The following is a 24874-nucleotide window of genomic DNA, read 5'->3' as shown; positions in this document are numbered from 1 at the left end:
AACTAAGCAAAACAAATGTGACTTTTTCTTTAAAAAAATTGTGTAAATAAATAGGATGAGAATTAAGTTCATTTCAAAGACTTATGACACATGAAATATACATGATCAAAATAAATTCGAAAATTAAGTTCAAATAAATTTTAAGCTAAATTACGTGTTGCAATGTAAGTTGCAATAATTCAGTTGTAATAATTAATACTAACAAAACCAAACATCATATTCCCATTCTACAAAGTATAAAAATTCTTCTGCAAAACTGAAAAAATGACCAACACTTTGGCTTATTTGACAACTTTCAAATTCACTCCTTTGTTTGCATTTAGAATTTATAACTTTAATTTTCCACAGAAATTTGTTTTTGATTTTAAAAAAATTCACTGGCATAATTTCATTCACTTCAGCATATATTAATAGATGCAGAAGGTTTTTGTACCTTACATAATTTTAAATCTTATGTAAACTAACGTAATTAATAACAAAATCAAAACATAGATCAGAAACAGCATAAAATTTAATTAATAATTACTACTAGTGTCACACGAAATGCTATGAAATTAATTAATAAAATAAGAATGAGATAAAATATATAGAATTAATATTCCACATGTGTGAAGTTTGGAAGTTTTACGTTAAATATTTTTTTTTTAATTAAGTATTTTTAAAAATGACTCCTTAAAGCATGGGACCTTTCGTAATTAGAACTTGCAAATCCACTTCTTTTATTAACAAGAAATTTTGCATTCAGTTATTTAATTTAAGATATCAAAAATAATGCTACTGAAAGGCATGAATACTTACTTAAATTTGAAATTAATTTGGTTGACTTAAAATAATGTTTAAAAAAATAAATCTTCATATATACGTCTAAAAATCAGACCTTATTAATTTTCTTTTATTTGAACGATATCTGAATTCTGCCTTAGTTTGGACTAGTAAATTATTGGGGAATTAAATGCCAAGCTATAAGAGAACTAATGTAGTTTACAAATGCACTGAATTTTATTTCCGGTATTAACTTTCGAAGAAAGTAAAATTTTCTGCATATTTGCATCATTTGGATTGATAGAATATGGCAAAGCATGCAAAGGCTATCAGCCTGAAGGGAAGTATATATTCATGGGCGGTTTTGTAAGGAAAAGTAGCTTTCATTTCCATTTATTCATGTGTATATATATATATACATTGTTAATGCTAAAATCAATGCTTCATTAAAAATTCATTATTATTTTATTTTTAATACAACATACAGATACAGAATTGTTTTAAATTCCAATAAACAATAATAATTTATTTTTAAGAAAACTTATTTTATGATTTATATATTATATTACATGAATAAGAGAAACATTTGTCAAGAAATGTATTAAACTTGTATTAGCAGATTTGTGCTATCCTAGTAACAAGACTATCATACTTCAAACTGTATTAAAACTGGGCAAAATAAAATCAACATAAATTCTACATTAAATGTTTAAAAACTTATAAGTATGCAATGGTAGTTATATATACAATATAATATATGTTGTCATTTATAAAATATTAATGAAATGATATTTTTGGAAATAATGCACAAAATTTTAGTTTTGTTTTATAATTAGTTTAACGAATTGTTAAAAAAATATTTTAGGTCATTTCCATTTTTTTCCCTGTTGATATTGGTATATTAAAATATATGGAATAATTAAGTTGCATCTAGTTAGTAAAACAAAACATTACGAAAAGTATGATACGGCATATTTTTAATCAATATAATTACTTCATTTTGGAATTATAATATTTTCGTAAGAAATTAATACCACTGAAAAAAATATTATTACACTAAAGGAATAAACGAGATTCTCGACCGCGTAATTTTACTTCATAACACACTCGTACATAAACATATTAGACTGAATTATAAACCAGGTATAACTAATTAGATAATCCTAGAAAAAGAATAAACTAAACCTAGTAAGCAAAAAAATATATACATTACATTCAGAATTCTAAATGTTTATATAAACGTTTCTCGCAAGGCCTGCCGGGAAAAAGATGTCAAACGTTCTTTGGTCAGACAATTGAAAAAGAACGCTAACATGCTTAGTTTTATTTTCAGCAACCACATTACCATTTCAATTCAATACCACAAACAGTGATTAAATTTCGGAATAATTAGTTTTAAATAATAATACGAGCAATTTAAGGCGTAATTTATTGGATGCACAATGACAAAATACTACTATTAGATCTGTATTTGGAATAAATATTTTGCACTCTTTCAACTCATTAGACATTACGAACACTGATATTAATTAATCGCAAAGCTTAAACGTTTAAATACTTTCTCATTACATATAACAGTGCAAAGTGCATGAGAATAATCTGCATAAAAGGAACTAAAATATTTCTAGTAGTAATTGTAAACATTTTCTTACTTACCTGCGCTATACAACCAACATGCATTCAGCCATGTTTTTTTTTTCTGCAACTAGCTTTCAAACACTTTTCTCCTGATTGGCTAATTTCCAGTCAGTCACGTGATTCTTCCGCGCGGCTACTGAAACATTATCTGTAATGCTACAAACAAATCAGCTGTTACCGCTACAGTTTGCTTTCAACCTGTTACCATTACAGGAAATTCTTCTGTAACTTTTTGATTTCTGTAACTTTACAAAACTTTTGCCTGTAAAGAGCGAACTTTTTTTTTACCGTGTAAAAGGGTTGTAGATGATGATTCTCCGCACCCAAGATTTGGCGACTAGGTCCTCTAAAACCCTAGTCGCCCTTTAAAAAGGGAAGTATATAAGGTATTTCACCCACTTTCCTAGCGTGCCTTCGTGGTGTAACGGTAGCGCGCTGGGCCGGTATTCCAGAGATCCGTGGTTCGATTCCCGGCGAAGGCGGTTGCATATTTTTCATCTTTTCTGCTTCCAATTAATCTAATGACTCTACAACATTAACAACACATTTTCTATGTTAAGCACTTTTACGTAACAAGTTTATTTAGATTACGTAAGACCTTATACGTGCACGTATCTTCTCTTCCTCCTCTTCGTCCTTCCCCCTCTCCAAAAAAAGAGCTTTTCTAAAAATGCAATGCGCCTTTCTAAAAATGGAACTGAAGTTGCCAGTTGGTAGTTAACTTGTTTATTTATGCTCACGTTTTTACGTTAATTCTTTTCTGTATCTCCTGCTTATTCCGTTAACCTTCACTAGAATATGAATAAGGTTGAGTTAAATATCGAGCGAATTTGTTGTATAGGGAAAGTACTGTATGAACCGCTATTCTTAGCCTGAGTCAATGAACAGTTGAGGTAACCGACTTGCGTTATTTAATGAATGAATTTTGCGTTGGTCATATCGCAGAGTGCCTGTTGGCTGAACCAGAATTCTGTGGTAGTTAAACTTAATATATGTATTATTATTATTATTATTATTATTATTATTATTATTACTGTAGTTCCGAAAGTAGCACTTTTTAGCCGAAAGGGCGTCAGTCCGAAGCGCTATGCTTTTAATTTTAGTTTTGGCATTTTGCGTTTATTCACTGTAAACGGCGAATCACTATTTAAATTGTTGCCACCAAATATTAGAGCCCTTTATTATATTTAAAGAAATTAAATAAGGAAGAATCTGCATAAACGCATGTATGTTTCTCGCATTGTTATAAAAGAATGGCACCTAGAGCCATCCAATTTTCAATAACGTACGTCTCCACCCGAATGTGGGCATCTGGAAGCCCAGATTTGGAATTTGTTTTTATTATTTATTTCATATTTTGTGCAGCATTTATGAGTTTGAAAAAAAAAAAAAACATTTTTAACTTTAGCGCGCGAGACTGTGTATCGGAAATTCTAAAGATATGCTCTTAAGTGTTTTGTGATATTGCTGTTGAATTTTATTTTATGGTTTAAGTGTGAAGGACCTGATATTTAATAAATAAAGTTAACACACAAAACGTAAAAAAAGTCTCCTTTGGGCGTAATTTTTTTTACTTTTGTTTTAAGAATACTTAACCTCTTTGTGCACCACATAGTAGTATAGAAGGTTAACAGAAATAAGTAAAAAACTAATAATACAATAACACACCAATAAATAAAATAAAATTACAAATTCACGGATGAAACGTAAGAAATAAATATACGGAAAGAAGATAATGACATTTTATTTTGAACAAACACACGGAGAGTGGCAGGAAAGTTAATGCTTAACGAATTTAACTTCGAAATTGGTTCTTTTCTTCCTTCTGTAAGATTTGAGCGGTAAAACAACAAATGTTCGACTTTTACATTTCTCCGAAGATGCAGGAACACATCAAGTCTGTAAGAGATAGCCCAAATCTCTCCAGATCTGATTTAAATTACCATGCCTAGTTAGACATTTAGTAATTTCAAAATCAAAGCAAACATTTTTATTATTGAGTCTATGAGAAATTGGAGGAGAGGATAATTTACTCAGATTGGCAGTAAAAGAATTTCTGTACAATTCATTCCACTTGAAAACTGCTTTAATCCAACTTTGTTTCTTGAAGAATGACTTACCCATTGTCGTTGATGAAAAATGAGCAACGCCTACGCCGGGAATCGAACCACGGACCTCTGGAATACGCTGTAACGTCTGAACACCCGTGTTGGGTGAAAGAAAAGAGCAGTTGTCTTTTAAATATTTATTTAAAAAACTCAATAAAAATTTCTTGAATACTAAGTAAAATAATCAAATCAATGTCTTGTCGGAAATACCTTGCTATGGGGTAAATTACTGCGCCCTTTATGTCCGAAAACCGCACCACGGGATTTCCTCAACACCTTTCCTCAAAGTTCTAACTGGCAATTAGTCTCTGGACAAAACAGGAAGTTCTTCTCATAAAGCACATGTTCGACAAAGGTGTGCATATCTCACAACGCGCCCAGAGTGCTGATCACTACACTACGAAGGCATGCTAAGAAGGCAGGAAAAATACCTTATATACTCCCCCTTTTAAGGGGCGACTGGGGTTTTAGGGCACCCAATCGCCAAATCGTGGGTATGGAGAATCATCATCCACCACCCTTTTAGTTCAGGCGCCACTGTAATGTCAATAGGTTATTTTTGAAGCAGGAAAAAGTGAAAAATGAGCAACACCTTTGCCGGGAATCGAACCACGGACCTCTGAAATACGCACCCAGCGTGCTGAGCACTACACTACGAAGGAATGCTAAGAAGGCGGGAAAAACACCTTATAGATCTTTAAGAATCACATGAAAGGGGACAATTAATTTATTACTGAGAAGTTATACATAAGGGAATATATAAGGATGAACAAGAAACAGTGCAAATAAGAAAGTTTCGACGTTTTAAACGAACAATGATTAGATATTTGGTTTAAATAACAAAGTGTTAACGAACAATGATTAGGTATTTGGTTTAAATAGCAAAGCTTTAACGAATAATGATTAAATATTTGGTTAACGGATTCACTAATGTACAGTAATTCGGTTTCGAAAACATGCTGCATTCGTCCAGCATTCTAAAATGTTTAGCAGCATACGTTATACTATAGGAAACAGACATTATTTAAAAACATATTTTGATACAATCAACATATGTCTAAAAAGTGGTCAACTATAGTATGATACAATCAACATATGTCTAAAAAGTGTCCAACTCTATAGTGTCCAACTGTACTCTGTTTCCTATAGTATGGGACATATGCTGCTCATTATAAACATTTCGCCCTTTTTACAACATTTTAAGGCAGCTTCAAAATTATCCAGTGCTGCTTAATTTTCTTGTTCAGAATCTTGATGATAGTTCAGAACCATAAGAACCATTCCAGTTCAGAACCATGATTTCTTATTCAGAATCATAACACAAGCTAACCCAGCTCGATTAACCATCTATGTAACACACAACTGGAAAATTATCTGCAACGGGATTTTTAAAATTGGCAAAGGATCAACGGGATGAGGGAGATTCTCAAACAGCACCTTGGTATTGGACATAAATTTACTAATGCTATCTTTAAATTCTTTGTTAACATTATGAAGATGAATTGGGGGGGGGGGGGAAAACCTCGCAAATGCAAAATAGGCTTTAAAGCTAATTTTTCTGCAAACACGCGCAGCTCGTAGTAAAATTCTTCTTTGAATTCTACGAAGAATATGAGAATTCGTAATTTTCATAATGCTCAAAAAACGGAATTTTAATAAATGTTTTAACAAAGTTTTGACTTTTGACTATGTTATTGCTTTTTAGTTAGTGTTCTGTTTAGTTGTAAAAGAAGATTTGTGAGATCGCACCCTTTGAGCTATCATGCAAGGCAACGATCTACAAGCCAGGTGCCTTCTCGCGCAGGCGTTGAAGAAATAGAACACAGGAAAAGTGTTTAAATTGCCCTTTTATTTGATAAACTCCTGAACAAAAATGCGCGTTCTTCGTGCTCACTATAACACAGACTACTTGCGGTTGTAACTTAAAAATAACTTAAATGGCAAAGAGTAGTGCTGGACTACTTAAAATTAACAGGCCTATTTAGCAACCTACACCCGCGACCTTTGAATAAACAGCCAGAAGGCGTATCAGCAACTCAGAGTAACAGCAGGAAGGACAAAATCGCAGCGTGCGCTATGCTAGTGAAATCACGCTCTAACTAACTTTTTCTTTTCGTCCGTTTAATTACTCTTCTTCTTCACTTAATTTGCAACCTGGCGAGGAAATGCGAGGAGAAATTGAGAAGTTTAAAAAAGATAACAAAAATCAGAATAATTGGTTATTAAAACTAAGGGAAACCCTACAGTTTATTCGTCCAAACAAGAAGGCTTAACCAAGTGCAAATTAGACATACCATTAAGTTCAACCTTACAAATCTATGTTATGTCTATTAGCTATCTTAGAAATCTTTGGAACCGTCCTAAAATGCTAATATTTGATGCATTTTAGGGATATTTTGCGCAAATTGCAGCTATTTGACGTGTCAATTAAATAACCATTTAATAATTACCCGAAAAAAGACTATGAATCCTAATGCCTTTTGACTGACGGCCTTTGATATCTTCCTTAGAAATAATAAATATTCATATTTTATGGAATAATTTTGAAGTATAGCGGAATCTATATATTATATTTGAATGTATTACTGAATATTTATAAATTATTTGGAAAGATTTTATGTGTTGGCATTGAAGATTAGAAGAGAATCAGATAGAATATACAGGGTGTTTCACGAAGAACCCATAAATTAAAAAAATAAATAGCCCGAAAACGATGATAGATAGAAGCACGAAATAAGTGGTATGTTTATTAAAAATACCATAAGAATCTGATACAGAAACCCCAAAAAATTAGTTATAAATTGCGCTGATAGATGGCGCTGCGGATGGCATTACCATAAGTAGGCTATGCAAAGTGACTAATGCAAACTGTCATTGTATTCACATCAAAATTGGTTCAAAATGTGAATTTTCCGCACAACACACATGTCGCAAACGAAGAATGAAATTCTCAATCACTGTCTGTAGTATATCACCGGAAATTGACACACAAGCTTGACAAATTGCCTCCTCCAGCTCATCCAATGTTAAAGGAGTGTTACGGTAAACAATATCCTTCAGTGTATCCCACAGAAAGTAGTCGCAGGGGTTTAGTTCAGGTGAACAAGGAAGACCAGTCGATTCCTTTGCCCTTAACTGTCGAATATTTCAATGCAATAACTCTATCATAGAAGTATTCGTGCAGAAAGTCAAAAACATGTTGTGTACGGTGAGACGCATATTGCATGAACCATGCCGTGTCTGGTTGATCATCCAGCGCTTGTTGAGTTGCGACAAATTGTTTCAAAAACGCAATATATCGCTCAGTCGTCATCATTTCTCGCAAGAAAACGAGCCCAATGATGACTTTGCAGGAGAGTGCAGTCCAAACGGTAAGTTTGGGGCAATGTAGTGATCGTGCGTGAGACAAATGTGGATTTTCGGTATCCCAAAATCGCAAGTAATGTCTGCTAACGACATCATCCAGATGAAAATGACCCTTTTGTGTAAACCATACTCGGCCCTCATCAAAGCCAGAAACATCAATTATCTCGAGCATCTTGTGAGCAAAATCCTCTCTTTGTCATTCAGCTTGAACTGGTTTAGCGTGCTGGCATCGAATCTTGTCCGGAAACATGTGTAAAGTCCTCCACAGGATTCTGTAAGTGCTGGATGGCTTGATTCCGGATTCAGCTGCCAAGTCTGCAGACAGATTTATTCGGATGACGCTCAATAACTGCAGAAAGTCTCGTTGCATTTTCAGGTGTTTTTGTATCAGATTCTTATAGGTTTATTTAATAAAATTACCACCTGTTTCATGCATCTATCTGTCATCGTTTCCGAGTTATTTATTTTCAAAGTTAGGGGTCCTCTGTGAAACACCTTGTAATCAAACCAGGATTTCCCAACGGGGTCGGTATTGTTCCCTTGGAGATCGATGAAATTTTAAAGGGGGTCAGTGGCGATCAAGTGGTCGATAGCGGAAAATGCATGGGCAATTGATTGGCAATATGAATATCTCTTTGATTACAAAATATTATTGATGTTTTAAAATTGGTAAGTAATTATTTATTAATACAAAATTACACTGCAGTAAGGAAGAAATTATATAAAATAAATATAAGGAAAAGAATCCACAAATATAATTCAATATATTTAAAAACAATAATACTTTTTAAATATATAAATTTGCTTTAATTATGTGCAATTACTTGTGTTATGATTATGTTGCATGCTGTATATTATGGAGAAAAATGTAAGAGATTCGATGAAGAACACAGTTCTTTTGAAAGAGATCAATGCAGTAAAAGGGTTGGGAATTCCTAGTCGAAATATATATTCATATAGTATCCTGTAAATATGTCGCTATTCCACTCGGCCCAAATTTACTAATAAACTGCATTAAACTTCAAAAGAACCCTTGTTGGTGGCTATTAAAATCTGAAACATTTAAGATTTTTTTTTCCTTTCAATGTTTCATCTGTATTTGAACAGAGTGAGAAACTTATAAGCAATAAGTATACTTAATGATTCATTTAAATTTTTAAATTTTTAATAATTTATCTAACTGATATTATTTCAGAGATGTCAGCTTTCCCGGTTTAGACTGGAAGCTCCCGAATTTCGACCATACAACCACCAATATGATTTACAATACAATAGGCACCGCTTAATGTGGTCGCGGTCAATGTTTTCATATGGATGTCGTTATCGAGTTGTCAAAGTTCTTCCCGTTGTACACGAAAACATAGAAAATATATAGCTTATCGTGATCAAAAATTCCTTGGAGGAAACAATTGTTTTAAAAGGTGTTTATACAAGAGAAAGGTTGGGAATCTCTGAATCAAACTATGAATAAATTTATTTACTACTAAATTTTACTCATTAAATAGGTTTGTAGATGACTATATGTAACTTTCTCATTCTTAAATATGAAGCAAATTTCTAAATCATTCCTAAAATTCCATATCATAATCTATATCATAGCTATTCCATATCATAATCCTAAAATTCCTAAATATAAAGCAAAAAGAATCATTTTATGGCATTGACCAATTTTAGTTTCCATAATCCGGCGTCGCTAAAATACTGAACATGCCAGATTACCAGATAATTACTATTTAAATAAGAATATTTGTTGAACATAGTTTAGTATTTCATTTTATTTACTTTATTTTCTTGAATCTTTTTCATGATGGAGTATTAAAACTAAGGGGTATGTCGTACAATGGATGATGTCTTAGAATCGAAGATAGACGGTATGTTGTTATATATGGAGGCAAATTATCATTAAATGACACTTAAGAGCTGGTGGATTATTCATGTAGACAGTATATATCTAAACATATTGCTAGTTTTCCATTAAGCAGTCACTTCTGCGTAATTTACTGCGTTCGTGAGTTCGTTCTATAAACCCCTCTCCTCACGTAATAGAATCTGTAACCTATCTCTGCCTTTAGTCCTAACACTCCCCGCCAATCCGGTGCCTCCGTAGCATTACACCCCTCCTTTCCCTCCCACTACATACTCATAAATCAACTGAATTTCTATCTCCATTTTCCTATCCTCTTTTTCCTAGAGCCTTCATCTCCTGGCAGCACTGTGGGGGGACATTCGCCTGAAGCGCCCCCGAGAGATTCGCCTCCGCCGCCGCCCCCCTTGGCAGGATCGTCGTCTTCGTCCTCCGCCTTGCACCCCCATTGTCCGACCGTCTCCGTGCACGGGTTCTATCCACCGCCACCGCCCCTGCCGCCCTCTCGTCTCCAAGGGGGTAGTCCCCCCGACGTGCTGGGCCCCACCCCTGCCAAGAGGATCTCCCCGGGCCTGACGTGCGTCGTCTGCGGCGATACCTCGAGCGGGAAGCACTACGGAATCCTCGCCTGCAACGGTTGCAGCGGTTTCTTCAAGAGGAGTGTGAGGAGAAAACTGATTTACAGGTATGTACAAATATCTATACGGCTACTGTAATATATCTCAGTGTTATGTATAAGATGATGCCTACAAAGTTAAAAAAAAAATGTGATCTTAAATCTCATACAATTAAAGACGATGGCTCCCCTCCTTTAAATGCCCTTCTAAGCCTACATCCGTCTTTATTTCGTACGCAGCCTTAGTATTTTAAAACGTGGTATGATAATTTATTCTTTGTCCTTTATTTTTTTGCATTAAAGGAATACACATTTATGTAATTTTCCCTGAAAGTATAATATTCAAGCATTTAATTATCTTTCGTACGAAATATCTTCGGTATATCGACCTTATAAAAAGAGAATAACTTATAAGCAAGCCGTTTTTTTCCTCATCCAAAACAGTCCTATATGAGACATGATCCAACACAGTCCTATATGAGAGACCATTTCACATTCAGTACGAATTTACCGGGATAAAAACGGAGGCGGAGTCCATGATTTCCTCATAATCACGGTAAATCCAGAGGGTAGCTAGAGCTTTTGCCGCCTGGGGCGGTTCCTGATTCTGCCGCTTCGAATGACCCCTGAATTTCCGCCCCTTTTGATATACAAACAAATAGATAAAAGATTATCAAAATGGCATATACAGAAATTTCTTTGTTCTCAAAACCCTTGATATGACTTCTTAGGGGTCAACTTGATTGCTCTATTTGCTGCAATGTACAGAGTATAGAAAGGTATTTTAAATACAGGGCATTTATAGTATAATTAGTACTGAATACTTCTTAAACGGAAAATAAACATTTATAAATCTAAAATGCTTTCTGAATGCTTTTTGATTAGAAAACTCTTCTCAGAACCGGCAGCGCCTACAGCAGTTGTGAGGAAAGTTCGCAATATTATACAATATTTGGAATTTAGTTCTTGAGATTGTATTTAGAATAAACGCAAAAACTCAAATGGACCGACCTTCCACGCTCCTGTTTTATTTTTTTCCCTAGTAATAACGGAAATAAAACTCTCGCAGTACCTTTCTGTTAGCAAAGATTTTTTTACTTATTAATATCATCGTGATAGTAATTTAGTTGATATTGAAACATTTCGACGAAATAAAAAGTTATAGCTAGAGTACGTAACTCTTGAAATCTCGTGGTGATTTTTTTTAATACTTTACCTGGAGTAAAAGTGGTTTTTCCCCTTAGCTATTATTTTCAAAATGCAATTCAAACGTAAAAGCTATTTTCTTCAATATGCAGTTTATAATCTCATTACTCTTTCCATACCTCGACGATCCTTGCGAAAAATGCGCCCCCAAAAATGTGCCGCCCGGGGCGAACTGGCCCTCCTTCCTCAAGGCTAATCTACTGCCATTCCTCCAAGGGTAGTAAAAGAATACAGGAATGAGAAATAATCCCTGTTATGAAAATAAAAATATAATTTTTTTAAATTTTATAAAATTTTACCTCTATTTTCAGGCAAATTAGTCTAAAAAACCCGTAAGTTAAATGATTATGCAGAACGAAAAGAACATATTGTAAATAACTGAAGGATAAATGCCATTAGAAAAGATCTGAAATAAACAAACTTAACTTTTTCTAGACAGGGCCTAGTTAATTCGTCCCCGGTTAATAAGTCTGTGACTATATATACAAATCCTTTTTGTTTTCATTCGAAACATTATGTGTGAGAGGCTACCGTGTGTTCTTCCAAACAGTGTATTTGTGATTAACCATTTGTGTTTTAAAATGCATATAATATGTATGTGAGTTCGACGACTATTTGAGTTATTGCCATAAATAAAAGCTTTCTTAAAATAAATGTACGCTTAAAATGAACACATATATTTTATTTTGCACCATCACGCGAAAGAAATGTAAACACATCTGAGCGGTTCATCTTTAGAACTCTAAACTCTGGTCGTTGCCAATTTAAAAGCGCCATTCTTTAGAAAATATTATATTTTTTGGCGATTTGTTAAAAGCCTTGTTATTTCCACATATAATTAATTATCTGACTAGCAAAAAAAGATCATTCCTGATTACTAGGCAGAGTTTCGACGTATTTGGAAAATTCCAGGGAAGTGAGGGAAATGAAAAAAAAAATATTATTTTGCTTAAACAAAATTCTGGAAAAGTCAGAATCGTTTTCCGAAAAGTCAGGGAAATAAAAATACAGATCAGTTCTTCAAATAATTAAACACTTATATTTTAAATAGTAACTAATGAACAAAAGTGGTCTCTCGTAAGAAAATAAATCGAAGAAAATACTGTAACGTGTAGTTTTCATGTCGAAAATATTTTTCCATCCCATATTATACTTATCTATACACATACCTATCTTATTACATATATTCATATTTCATCAGCCCAAGTTTTATTCTGCACCCACCAATTAGTTGTTGAATATATTTTAGCTTGTATTGTCAGCATATACTAGTTTCAAACTCCTAACAAACGTAAAGCGAATTATCGCTCTGTCTGACTTTAACAGTCAAATTTGAATTTAAAACGTGGCGTAAGACTACACTATTCAATTTAAATATTAGCTGGCTCAGAAACTCTAATCGGTGTTACAATTCAAATGCCGGCAGCAATAACGCAAAGCCGAATAATTACAAACTTATCAGAGCAGACAGTAACTACGTGACGTAAGCCTGAGGAGCAGAAACATGCTATGTACTACAATACAAAAACCTCAGCTTAAATGCCTCCTAAGACTACTTATATTCTGGCGAAGAAACGGAAAGTAGAAGTTGTAGTAAAGGCTAAATGATAAATAACTGAATAATTTAAATAATAAATCTTACAGTTGTTCGCTGTTTTTTGTAATGAAATGTAACTATTCTATGAACCATCTATTTAGAAGTAAAACTACTTTTCAAAAACAATTAATGTAATTACATAGACATTATATAGCTTGGTTTAGAATATTATATAACTACTAGTAAGCCTCCCTAATTCTCTAAGAAATCGAGTAACTAATCTATAACGTCAAAAACCAAAATGTTTTTAACTGCTCAATGGTCTCCCTCATATTGTTGTTTTTTGATTGCTTTCATTTTCGCAAACATTACTTGTATATCTAAACATTGATCAGTTGAGTGCATCTTCACCGCGCACGCATTTTTTCTCCTTTGCCATTTTTCTTCTGTTCGCTTTCTGAATCATGTTAACCAAGATGCTGATGTCCCTGCTAACGCTGGAAATATTAACTAAAGTAACAATAAATAGTAACTGAAGTAAACAGTAACTAAAATAAGCAACGCATGCCTTAAAGCTCAGTCATCACATAACATTTTGAAATTGACATCTAAATAATTTGCAGGAGGCATGACGCAAAATTAGATCTTAATAATAAGGCATCCTATGAATTAAAAATTATTCTAAAATTCGTAATAATCTAAATTCTAAAACTCGTAATTTTAAATATATAAAAATAAATCTTATATGCTCTCCAAAATGAAATTTTTCCAGGGAATTCCTCAAATTAAAATCGATATTCAAAAGAATATGCCATTTTTAATACCATGCGTAACCGCAAAACTAAGTATCTAAAATAAATTATTAAATGTTAAATGATATTCATTTTTATTTCTAGTATTAATGTTACCTGAAATAGTATGAAATAAATCTGTTTTTATAAATAAAATTATTGTTTTCTTTTCATTTTGCACTTAAATCATGCGCAAGATTGACATACTTTCAGTATTTTTTTTTTAATTTACCATTTTTAGTATGGCAGAGTTTTCACTACATACATATATCTAGTTTTATCTGTTTCTTGAATTAATGAAACTTGAAAACGATTGCGCTTGAGTATGTACACCAGTATCTAAATAAAAAGGCTTACAGAAGAAATGAGAGTAAGATTGAATGGCTAATTTTGCTATATCAGTTTTAACAATTCATAAGGTTTTCTGTAGTTGTCTAAATTTTTATTTTTATAAGAGAAAAAATATGACCTTCTAAGACCAAACACCCGGAAAATTGAGACCTTATCTAAGTGAGATAATTTAATTGAGATCAATAATCTAGCATTATTAGCAAGACTGAATTTAAAAATCAAAGTTGATAATGAAAGGAAAGACTCAAATAAATAGCTTTATTAAACCCGACAGCAAAGAAGTTGGTACAGATTAAGTTGACTCGCTTGTCAGTCATTCAGAGTCCAACAAAAGAATTGCAAATATTTCGTCAATTTAAAATAACGTGTTTTGTGTATGTTGTATATGGTATATAGTGGTGCCTCGCATACGAATGCTGGTATAGGATGAAAAATATTCTACGTAATGAACTTGGTCCTGCATTACGGACGCAAGCGAATACTATTACACTTTAATAACATATTAAATGCAAGGCTACGTTTGTGTTACTTTCCATTTAACCAGCGTGTATATACTACTGTATATACTACATTAGCAATGAAGAACTGCAAGTCCTCCTTAATCACACACATGTGAAAGCCCTGAGAGAAATTTCTTTCAATGACACGGAGTGCATAAAGAGTCCATGCCCATATAATAATCATCAGCATCTCCTGAAAAAATGAAAACAGATCCAGCGACAATGACAATCCAGTCACTGTCAATGACATTCCAGTCAAGCTGATACGAACCGAGTAGAAGATCTGTTCAGTGACAATGCCATTCTCTACTTCAGGAACTGTCTTGAAGAGAAGGAAAAGGATAATAAGATTTGGGCATTATCTTGAAATACGGACTTCCCACAGCTGTCGAAAGCATTACATATGTAAGGGGTTCAAAATAAACTGAATCTTCTCTCTCCAGTTAAAGACTGGATAGATTCAAACTAAACTTAGCTGGAAAAAAATTTAAAGCTGCATATGTATATTTTCGACGAAAATATTTTAATACATTAAAACTTTTATTACATAAATTACAACATTTCTCTTATTATTTTATTACATATTGGAATGTGGATGGCTTTCGTTACGCGAGACACCACTGTGTACGAAAGTTGTAATATATTGCTCCGGAAGCTGTTTCATTCCTAATATAATTTTTGTGCTTTTGATTTTCTGTGTCTTAAACTGATTGAACACTATACAGATGCTGGAGAAATATAACGACTTCATTTAAGATTTTCAACAACAGGTGCCAAGCAGGAACTGGTAACTGTGTTGTGGACAAAGCTCATCGGAATCAGTGTCAAGCTTGCAGGTTGAAAAAGTGTCTTCAGATGGGAATGAATAAAGATGGTAAATACCTCTCTTCTATTTGGTAAATAAATGTTTAATAACACCAGGTGAGTTTCGTGACAAATCAGTGGTAGAATGTAATCATTAGAAAGCATTTATTCCAGTTTCATCTTCGCTTGTACTCGTATATACGAATACAAAGAAAAATAATTCACAACTTTCTGGTTTCAGTAATGTTTGTTCAGCTCATTAAAATCATAACATGCACTTAAAACAATTCATTGCGTTAGTAGTGAGATAATGTTTTTTGCTAGTGACTACAAATACTGATATGATTGTTACTTAATCGATAACAAATTATGAAAAGGCATTAGTATTATCCTTAATTATCCTTAATTAGAAGGTAATCAATACAACATATTGTAATAATATTCTCATAAAGTATAATCACAAGGTCATGTAATACTATGTAAGTAAAATCATCTATACTATTAAAATTTGTGCGTGTATGTTTGTTTGTTTGTGGCATCATCTCTTCCGGAACGGCGGAGAGTTGAGCTTCGAGAGAAGTACCTCCCCTCCCCGGATTCCAAAAATTACTGGGAAGCCAATTTCGATCATTCTCATCTTCGTAATACTTTAATTACCCGAGATATTAATTAAAAACTCTGAAAACGTTAATTTTCGCCCTTATTTCTTCTACTGGCAACCGTCTCGCGCGCTAAAGATGAAAATGCTTTAATTCCAAAAGTGTTGCCAATGCTCGTTTTCAAATTGTAGAGTTTTCTAATCAAAAATTCGTATATTTTACAAAATATGAAATAAAAATAGCATTGCCAAACATTAAATATATTATTATTATATAACGTCATGTTCTGACGTTGAAGAAAGCACGTGATGGCACGTGACGCCATTGCATGTCGAAAATTTTCAAATTTTCGTTAGTTTTGGCAACGTTTTTGTTTCAGGTTAGTATAACTGACTCGATATGTTATTGCCATGTTAATTCTTTTATTAATATTGAGAAAAAGTTGTTATATTACATTAAATTTAAATCATGATGTCATGCGTATTCGTATTAACCTGAAGTGCACAGAGTTTTTGTTTCCTGGTTTGGCAACAAAAATTATTTACGAATTGGTTGTTGCTTGGGAAAAACTGATTTCGTTCATATTGAAAAGTTTTTATGCACTTCCTATTCAGGTGTATATAGAACTCATAAACTTTGCTTTGGTTGTAGCTAGCAACTTTGTATACAGAACATCAAATTAATAGTTCATTGTGTTTTCAGTATCTAGAACTTATAAATATTGTTTTGGCCGTAGTCCGTTAGTATAAAATCAAATTATTTCAGTTGTTATACAAAATTGTTAAAAAGTCAACATAAAGAAATGATGTTCAAATCTCAAAAATTAAAACAATTGCCTTTTTTTACATAATATCTCATTTGCAAAAATATTTATCTGAAGTAAAAATAAACTGAACCTGCTAAAGAATAAATGAGTTTTAATTTGAAGGGAGTAAATAGAAAAAACGCAGCAAAATGCAAATTTCATTTCACTATTTGTTCGAGAATTTTTGTTTTTAATCGCAAGATGTTTGAACGCAGAAGAATGGTATTTTTATTTTCCCAATTTGTGACTGCATTAAAAAAATCTTTTAATTTACGCCTTTTTGACAAAGCATAAAATTATTTCATTAAACAGGAAGTTGCATCTGCGAATTACTTGTTTACCTAATAGGTTTGAAATTAATATTTTAAAGAAATCAATTGCTGGAACATTGTAACAGTTTATATATGCCGCTAAAAGTATTCGCAAACAAATGAGTGGAATAAAAAGTTTTATTTTATTTATTTGATGATTATTAAGCAAGCACATTTGGCATATTTACTGAAGGTTTTTTTTTCTCTTTAAAACTGATCAATTATTAACAGTCGCTTTAATAATTATAATAAAATTCATAATACACATGTATCAAAAGAATGCAACAATATTGGAAAATATTTAAGAAATTAAAATTTAAATATTACAAGTTTGAAAAGAAGTTGCCGTCTAATCTTTGTAAGTAGATTTCAGCTTAAGAGGCGAAACAATTTTAAATCCATAGAAATCAGAAATTAAAAACAATAGATAATCAGAAATGAAAGAAGATAAAATCTTATATTCTTTACCTGTTGATTACATCAATGGTCACAAGCTGGCAGCTGGCGGGCACCATGCGGTCCCCAAAGCAGTTTTGCATGGGCTGCGAGTACATTTTCTGTAAATTAACTACTATAGTTTATTATGCAAGAGTGCATTATTTATTATGGCAAGAATCTGAAGAAAGATTGAAGATTTGAATGATTTTGAGTCAAATTTGACATTGCTTTCATCACCAAATGAACGTAACGACCCAGAAAACCTACAGATAGAGCTAATTAAATTACACTGTGGTACAAATCTTATTCAGAGATTTGAAGACACGGATTTTATAGAGTTTTTCGCAGTTTTCAAAAGATAAATACGTTTTTTTCCAATGGCAGATTGTGAACAGTTACAGTGTAACACAGTCCATTAATTTATACAAGGCCAAATGTGAGGGTCTCTTTATTGTGGAGGCACCTAATAGGTGGCCCACCTATAGGCCGATGGTGGCCTCCTGTGGAGGGACGGACAGTTACACCCATGCCTTCTACGGGATTCGAGCCCAGGCTCTTCGGTATCTCAGTCACGTTTCCCTAACCACTATACCATCTCGGCGGCTAAGATGAATAAATACATTCAGTTACGAATTTTTGCAGTAAGAAGAATCGCTTTGTTTCTGAATATGTGAACAGTTTTTTTTTGCAATTGAAAATTAATAAATAGATTAAAAAAAGAATAAATAAATAAAATTAAAAAATCTGAAAGGTTTCAGATTTTAAATTACGTCCAAAGGGGCATTTTTTAACGTTTTGTGTGTTACCTTTATTTATTAAAGATCATGGTCTTTGCACTTAAACTATAAAATTCAGTTCAATAGCAATGTCGCAAAATAATTTTAAAATGAGCATATCTTTAGAATTTCCGATACACAGTTACGCGCGGTTTTTTCCCCCGTAGAATGTTGCCATTGCTCCCTTTGAAATCCTTGAGTTTGTTAATCAAAAATTCGTTAAAGTTTTTCAAAATATGAAATCGATAATAAAACAAATTCCAAATTTCAAATTTGGAATTTCTTCCACATGCCCATATTCGTAGGAGGATTACGTCATTCAAAATTCAATGGCTCTATGTACAGTTGTTTTATCACAATGCGAGAAATAGTAATAATGAAAAATCTACATTTATGTAGATTTTTCATGTAGATTTTTTGTGAAGAGCCAACTTGTGCGTTTAAATGTCTCTGCGTAGCCTTTGGCTAATAAAGATTTAGATTTAGTTTTTAATTTAAAATTCTACTTTTGATTTCACGCCATAAATGCAGGCTGATTTGTGAAGATTTGTGTTGAAGACTCTAACATTGGGTGCAACAGTTTGAAAAGTGAAACGGACGTTTATAGTGATTAAACGCAAAAGCGCAAAACGAAAACAATAGTCCTGCAGGGACAAAGCCCCTTTGGGTTGAAAAAAAGAAGAACCAGACTGACCGATACGCATCTACAATTCGTTAGTGTTTCTCTAAAGTTACAAACTTTACAAAAATTGAAACGCCATGGGTTGGTGTAACTGAAAGTTGTGGTAAGAAATTGTAATTAATTTATGTCGATTAACCAGTTCTTTTATGTTACGAATCTGTACTGTCAACTTTCTCCTCCTCTGGCAAATTAGCTCGCGTGTATTTAAGTGAGGGTTTGAATATTGTTTTAATCATAGCGTATTCTGCCTGCTGAAAGCCACGCTATTAGCTGCTAGTCTACGATAAGCTGTCCTATCTACGACGATGCTTTATTGCTGCAGATTGTGCTGTCACGCAAACTTATTTAGATTTAAAGCCAACTTGTGCGTTTAAATATCTCTGCGCAGCCTTTAGCTAATAAAGATTTCGATTTAGTTTTTAATTTTAAATTCTACTTTTGATTTCACGCCATAAATGCTGGCTGATTTTTAAACACTGGTAGTGCCCTTTGTAATATTTTCAAAGACTTAGCGATTATTCGTTGAAAGTCTTAGTTAGGAGTCTTACAAAATCAGGAGAGACTCTACAAAATAAAGAATTTTATAATTATTTACAAATACATTATTTTTTCTGTATGTATCAAAAAAAATTAATAAAGATAATAGGTTGTCATTATTTATTCTGAAGTTTTGTTCTACTTGATAAGTTTTTGCAATTTTAGTTTAAGTTAAAAATAAGTTATTATATGGTTAATTCAACATATTATAATTATTTAAAAGAAATTTAAAATGAATATTAGTCTGTAAATTTAATATTTAGCCGTCAGTACTTTAAATTACAAAATATAATCAACAGAAATTTCTTGCAGATACCAATCTTAAGATTTCAGACAAAGAATAAATAAAAATTGGAATTTTTTCCCTTTGAGTCATTATTATTATTGTTTGTGTATGTTTTCATAAATATTGAATAAATAAAATTTTAAATTTAATTAAATTATTTTAATAAAAAATCTCTGAAACATTGACTACAGTGGCACCGAAGTAAAAAAAGGTGGTGAATAATGATTCTTCACCACCAGGATTTGAAGATTGGATCCCATAATCCGTAGTCGCCCTTTAAAAAGGGAAGTATATAAGGTATTTTATCTCTCTTTTCCGCATGCCTTCGTGGTGTCACGGTAGCACACTTGGCGCGTGTACGAGAGGTCCAAGTTCGAGTCCCGGGAAGAGCATTGCACATTTTTCGCATCTCCTTCTTAAAAAAAATCCTAATGACTCAACAATATTATCCGGTACTGATCATTACAGATAAAATAAAAAAATAACAATTACATCCGTAAAGGTTACATACATGCATCTTTTTCAAAAAGTATTTAATTTTAAATATCGATAAATCACAGAAAACGGTTATTTTTCCAAATTTTCACCTATATAAACTGTTTAAATCTATATTCCTATTTAAAGGAATACAAGCGAATGCCTCAGTTTATACTTCCGTCAATCCACTTGTTCTTGTCACGGCTGCCGAAAATGAGATTTAATCCTCGTCATAATTGTGCACTCCTAGCAAATTGACCCAACGTGCCGGCCACCAGTCATTTCAGCAGAAATTGAATTATAGAGGAGCTGTTGATGTTTCGAGCAACAAGCACGGGCAGATGCATTTGATCAGAATGCTCAGATAGTGTCATATGGGAGTGTGCAAGGTTGTCAACGGAAATGGACATTTCCTGCACGTCAGAGTGTACCACATCACCTGCTACTTCCTGCGATGAATTAGCTTAATGAGATGCATTTTAATTTGTCCCAAAGCCACAGCTCATTACTCTACAGAAATTAGCAGATTCATGAATGGTATATTTTCTCTTACTTTTCTGTTTCACTTTTCTTTGCTGTTGTTGTTTAACCAAGCGAATGCTAGTTTTGTAGTATTTTCGCTTCTAGTAGGAACTTAATGTGAAAGCCTACTCATTCTATATAAACCGCCTCTGATATGCTTCTCGTTATTCATTTCTATAAGCACCGTTTAAACGATCATAATTATTTTATGATGCTGACAGAGCCTCATTTTAAAGCAGTTTTAAATAAGAAAAACAATTGCATATAGAACAGTTTCATAGATTCCCTCAAGCAATTTTAGGTGCAACTGCAAAAGTTTATTAAGTTTATTAGTCCCCCCCCCCATCTAAATACTGTAATACGTACACTCTGCACCCCTCCCCCAAATATCATGGCTACATTAAAAAAAGTCTTGAAATATGAAAATAAACTTACTGAAATATGAAAACTTTCAGTTTTTATATTGCACACAAAGGGGCGACGTTTTCTTTTCATTTACACACATATACACGTGTCGAGAGCATATTTAAAAACAGCATATCTTTAGAATTTCCGATAGATGGTTTCGCGTGCTGGAGATAAAAATGTTTTATTCCGATTATTTCGGAGTTAATTTCATTCCCCTTCTTTCATTTTCCTTTTTGTTTTTTACTTGGTTTTTCCTATGATGCATTATTTTAAATTTCGTAATGGATTATTTTAAATTAATTTTAACATTTTTAGAATTCTTATTCTATATTTAAAGGATTTTTTGAAATTTACTGGCTATGAATTTCCATTTTTGGCCTTTGTGAAAAATTAGTTAAAAATTTCATTATGTATTTACTAAATCTGATATATATATGTTTTATCTTACATGTATATATATACATATAAGATAAAATAAAACAAGATGGCTGCTTTAAGAAACGATTGGCAACCTCAAAATTAACTTTTCTAAATTTGGTGTCTCCCCCCCCCCCCCAAGTTCATCTGTTCTCCCAAATTCGAGATCTTTCCATGTTACATAACAACCTAAAATTAGCCCATCACAGATTAGCTGAACTTATGCATCATAGTCTTCGCAAGCAACTACGTCATTCCTTTTCCTAACTTCCGCCATGCCAACAACTCTATGCTGCCATGTCCTCCTTTGCTCTTATTCTAAGATGGCGTAAAGTGTATATAAAATTATTGTAATTGCTTATGATCTAGAAATATCTTATCTACTAAGAAATCATTTGATATGTGCGAAAATAAAGATTGGTAATTGGTAAAAATCCAGTTTTGTTATCATTACACACAGACCTGTCTACAGCCTCAAGTTATAAGTACCGGTTTCCTTCTACGCAATTAAAATACGACATATATATATATTATGTCGCGTTTTGGAGACATGAAATCGTAAGTTAAATTTCGTAAATCGACCTGGTAGAATGAGAGATAAAGAACTACCCCTTTTTTTCCCCTTTTTAGCCCAAAGGGGCAATTTGCCCTGAAGGGCTATTCATTTCGATTTGGCATTTTGCGACGTCCACTATAAAACGGCGTTTCACATTTCAAATTGTCGACACCAAATATTAGAGCCTTGCATTATATTTAGAGAAATTAAATAATGAAGAATCTGCATAAATGTATGTATGTTTCTCGCATTGTGGAAAAACAACACTACCTAGAGACATTCAATTTTGAATAACGTAATCCTCCACCCGAATATGGTCACCTGGAACCCCGAATTTGGAATCTGGGTTATTATCTATTTCATATTTTGTAAAACTGTAACGAAGTTTTGATTAACGAACTCAACGATTTGAAAGCGAGCAAAGCAATACTGAACGTAGAAAAAAATATCTTTAGCACTCGAGACTGTGTATGGTAAATTTTAAAGATATGGTTTTTAAAAATTATTTTGTGATATTGCTGTTGAATTGAAATTTGTGTGGCTTAAGTGCGAAGAACATGATATTTGATAAATAAAAGTAACACACAAAACCTTAAAAAAGCGCCTATTTGAGCGTAATATAAAATCGGAAAGCCTTCAGATTATTATTATTATTATTATGTGTGTGTGTATATATATTTTTTTGATATGTGGTTAGACAACTTTTTTCTGTGTATATCAATTACATTCTTCAATATCTGTAACTAAAGTACTAACTTTCATTAATCGGTATATTTCTTTTTTTCTTCTATCAGATATATTGTGAAGAAGAAGAAGAACCCAAAATTATATAATATATAAAATATATAAATTTAATCCAAAATTAGTTATTCACCATAAATATTATTATAAATAATTAATCTGTCGCTAGCAGCATAAAGCATCGTTAACTTGCATTTGATAGCGGTTAAAATGGATACTTTCGTGGAAATATGATACCCGGAATATTTTGTAATTACAGTACTTCCTTTACTTCGTACAAGGAAGTAAAAATTCAACTTATTAAAATTTATATTTCAAATGAGCAAAAGTACCTTGAAGACTCCTGGTAGCGAAAAACAAACAAACAAAATGTTTAAGTGAATTTATGAGTCCTTTCAAAGCGCGGAATATTTTGCATCAATGAAATGACGTAATTCAAAGGATCTTGTAGCATTCTCCCCCATTTCTGTTCAAGGACACGTTCATTAGCACTTCTCTTCTCATTAGGGCATCACCAGTGTTTGAGTGGTTATGACTGCTGAATTTCCTCCTGGCTTCAATAATAGACAAAGAGGCCAGCTACAGTTTGGGTTCCGATATTTTTTCATGTGTAATTCGAATACGAGACAGTTTTCCTGAAAAAAAAATCCTTCAGGAAGGCATTTCACCCCTAGGCAGGTAACACGTGTGTGCTTTGATGTATTCAAATAACTTAATCATCTGTGCCATTAGGGATTGAGAGTGCTGGTCAACGGCATGCAGTTCATCTTCCTATCATATCCCAATCATGTTTAGTTGGATTTAAATTTGGAGAAAAGTGGGCTAGTGTACACATCCTGCATCTTTATCTTTTAGAATATGTGCAATCAGTTGTACATTGTAGCGACATTTATTAATGTCTTTCATAATTTTTTTTAAACTGCAGTAGCAGAAAATGAGAGATAAATCTCAAGTTTTTACTTCCTTGTACGAAGTAAAAAGGAAGTATTGTAATCGCGAAAAGTTTCAGGCAGCGTATTTCAACGAAAATATCCATTTTGACCGCTATCGAACACAATTTAACGATGTTTTGCGTGATCTCTGTACGTAAGGACAGAATAAAAGACTCTTTTCCTCCAAAAAAATTATAAAACTGCTTTGAAATGAATTCTGAAGAGAATGTTTCGTGGTGTCTGTACGTTCGTATGTATGTATCTCGCATAACTCAAAAACGAGTAGCCTCAGAAAGTTGAAATTTTGTATATAGGACTGCTATAACATGTAGAAATGAACCTCGTATTTTGGTTGCAATCTGCCGCACCAAACGTATGTACATATATTTATATATCCACTCTGTTACCCGGCTCATTGAGCTCAGTTTCTTTACTCTTATATGTTTGTAAATTGTGCATTTTTTACTTTAAAAATGATTGAATTATGTTGTTCTTATCTTCCGGTTAAGGTTTTTATGCCTTTAGTAAATCTGCAAGCAATATTTGTAGAATTATCAACAATTTAAAATCTGTTTAAGTGCGATTAAGCCTAATTTTTAAATTACTTGGCGGACATATTTGTTTACATTTGAAACAGCAGAATAGTAGATTTGTTGCCAATCCAGAGAGACTAAGTTTCGCAACAACAAAGGTAACGCCTTCATTTATTATTGCGAATCAAATCATGCTTAATCCTTTCTGGAAGTTTTTCGAGGAAATAAGTGTTTAAGATTTACTTCGTAATTTTTAATACATATATTTTGAGTTTTTATGTATTTTTGCTTTGTCACGAAGTGAGAACTGA

The 24874-nt window shown here is 32.8% G+C and overlaps 1 protein-coding gene across 3 annotated transcripts in view; it reads left to right on the top strand.

Annotated features, from left to right (window-relative positions):
* Hr51 (photoreceptor-specific nuclear hormone receptor 51) overlaps positions 1-24874 on the top strand; it is a 118776-nt gene that overhangs the window by 46868 nt on the left and 47034 nt on the right. For all 3 annotated transcript variants that reach the window (XM_035369390.2, XM_035369389.2, XM_035369388.2), the window contains exons 2-3: positions 10066-10423; positions 15510-15613. In XM_035369390.2, coding sequence (XP_035225281.2) covers positions 10066-10423; positions 15510-15613 — 462 coding nt within the window. The remainder of the gene's footprint in view (positions 1-10065; positions 10424-15509; positions 15614-24874) is intronic.

This window comes from Stegodyphus dumicola, chromosome 2, assembly GCF_044657685.1.
Source record: "Stegodyphus dumicola isolate Sdum_Otavi_A_Nest chromosome 2, ASM4465768v1".
NCBI classification, from domain to species: Eukaryota; Metazoa; Arthropoda; class Arachnida; order Araneae; family Eresidae; genus Stegodyphus; species Stegodyphus dumicola.
The sequence above is the reverse complement of the archived record's forward strand: the minus strand, read 5'-3'. Positions and strand labels throughout refer to the sequence as shown.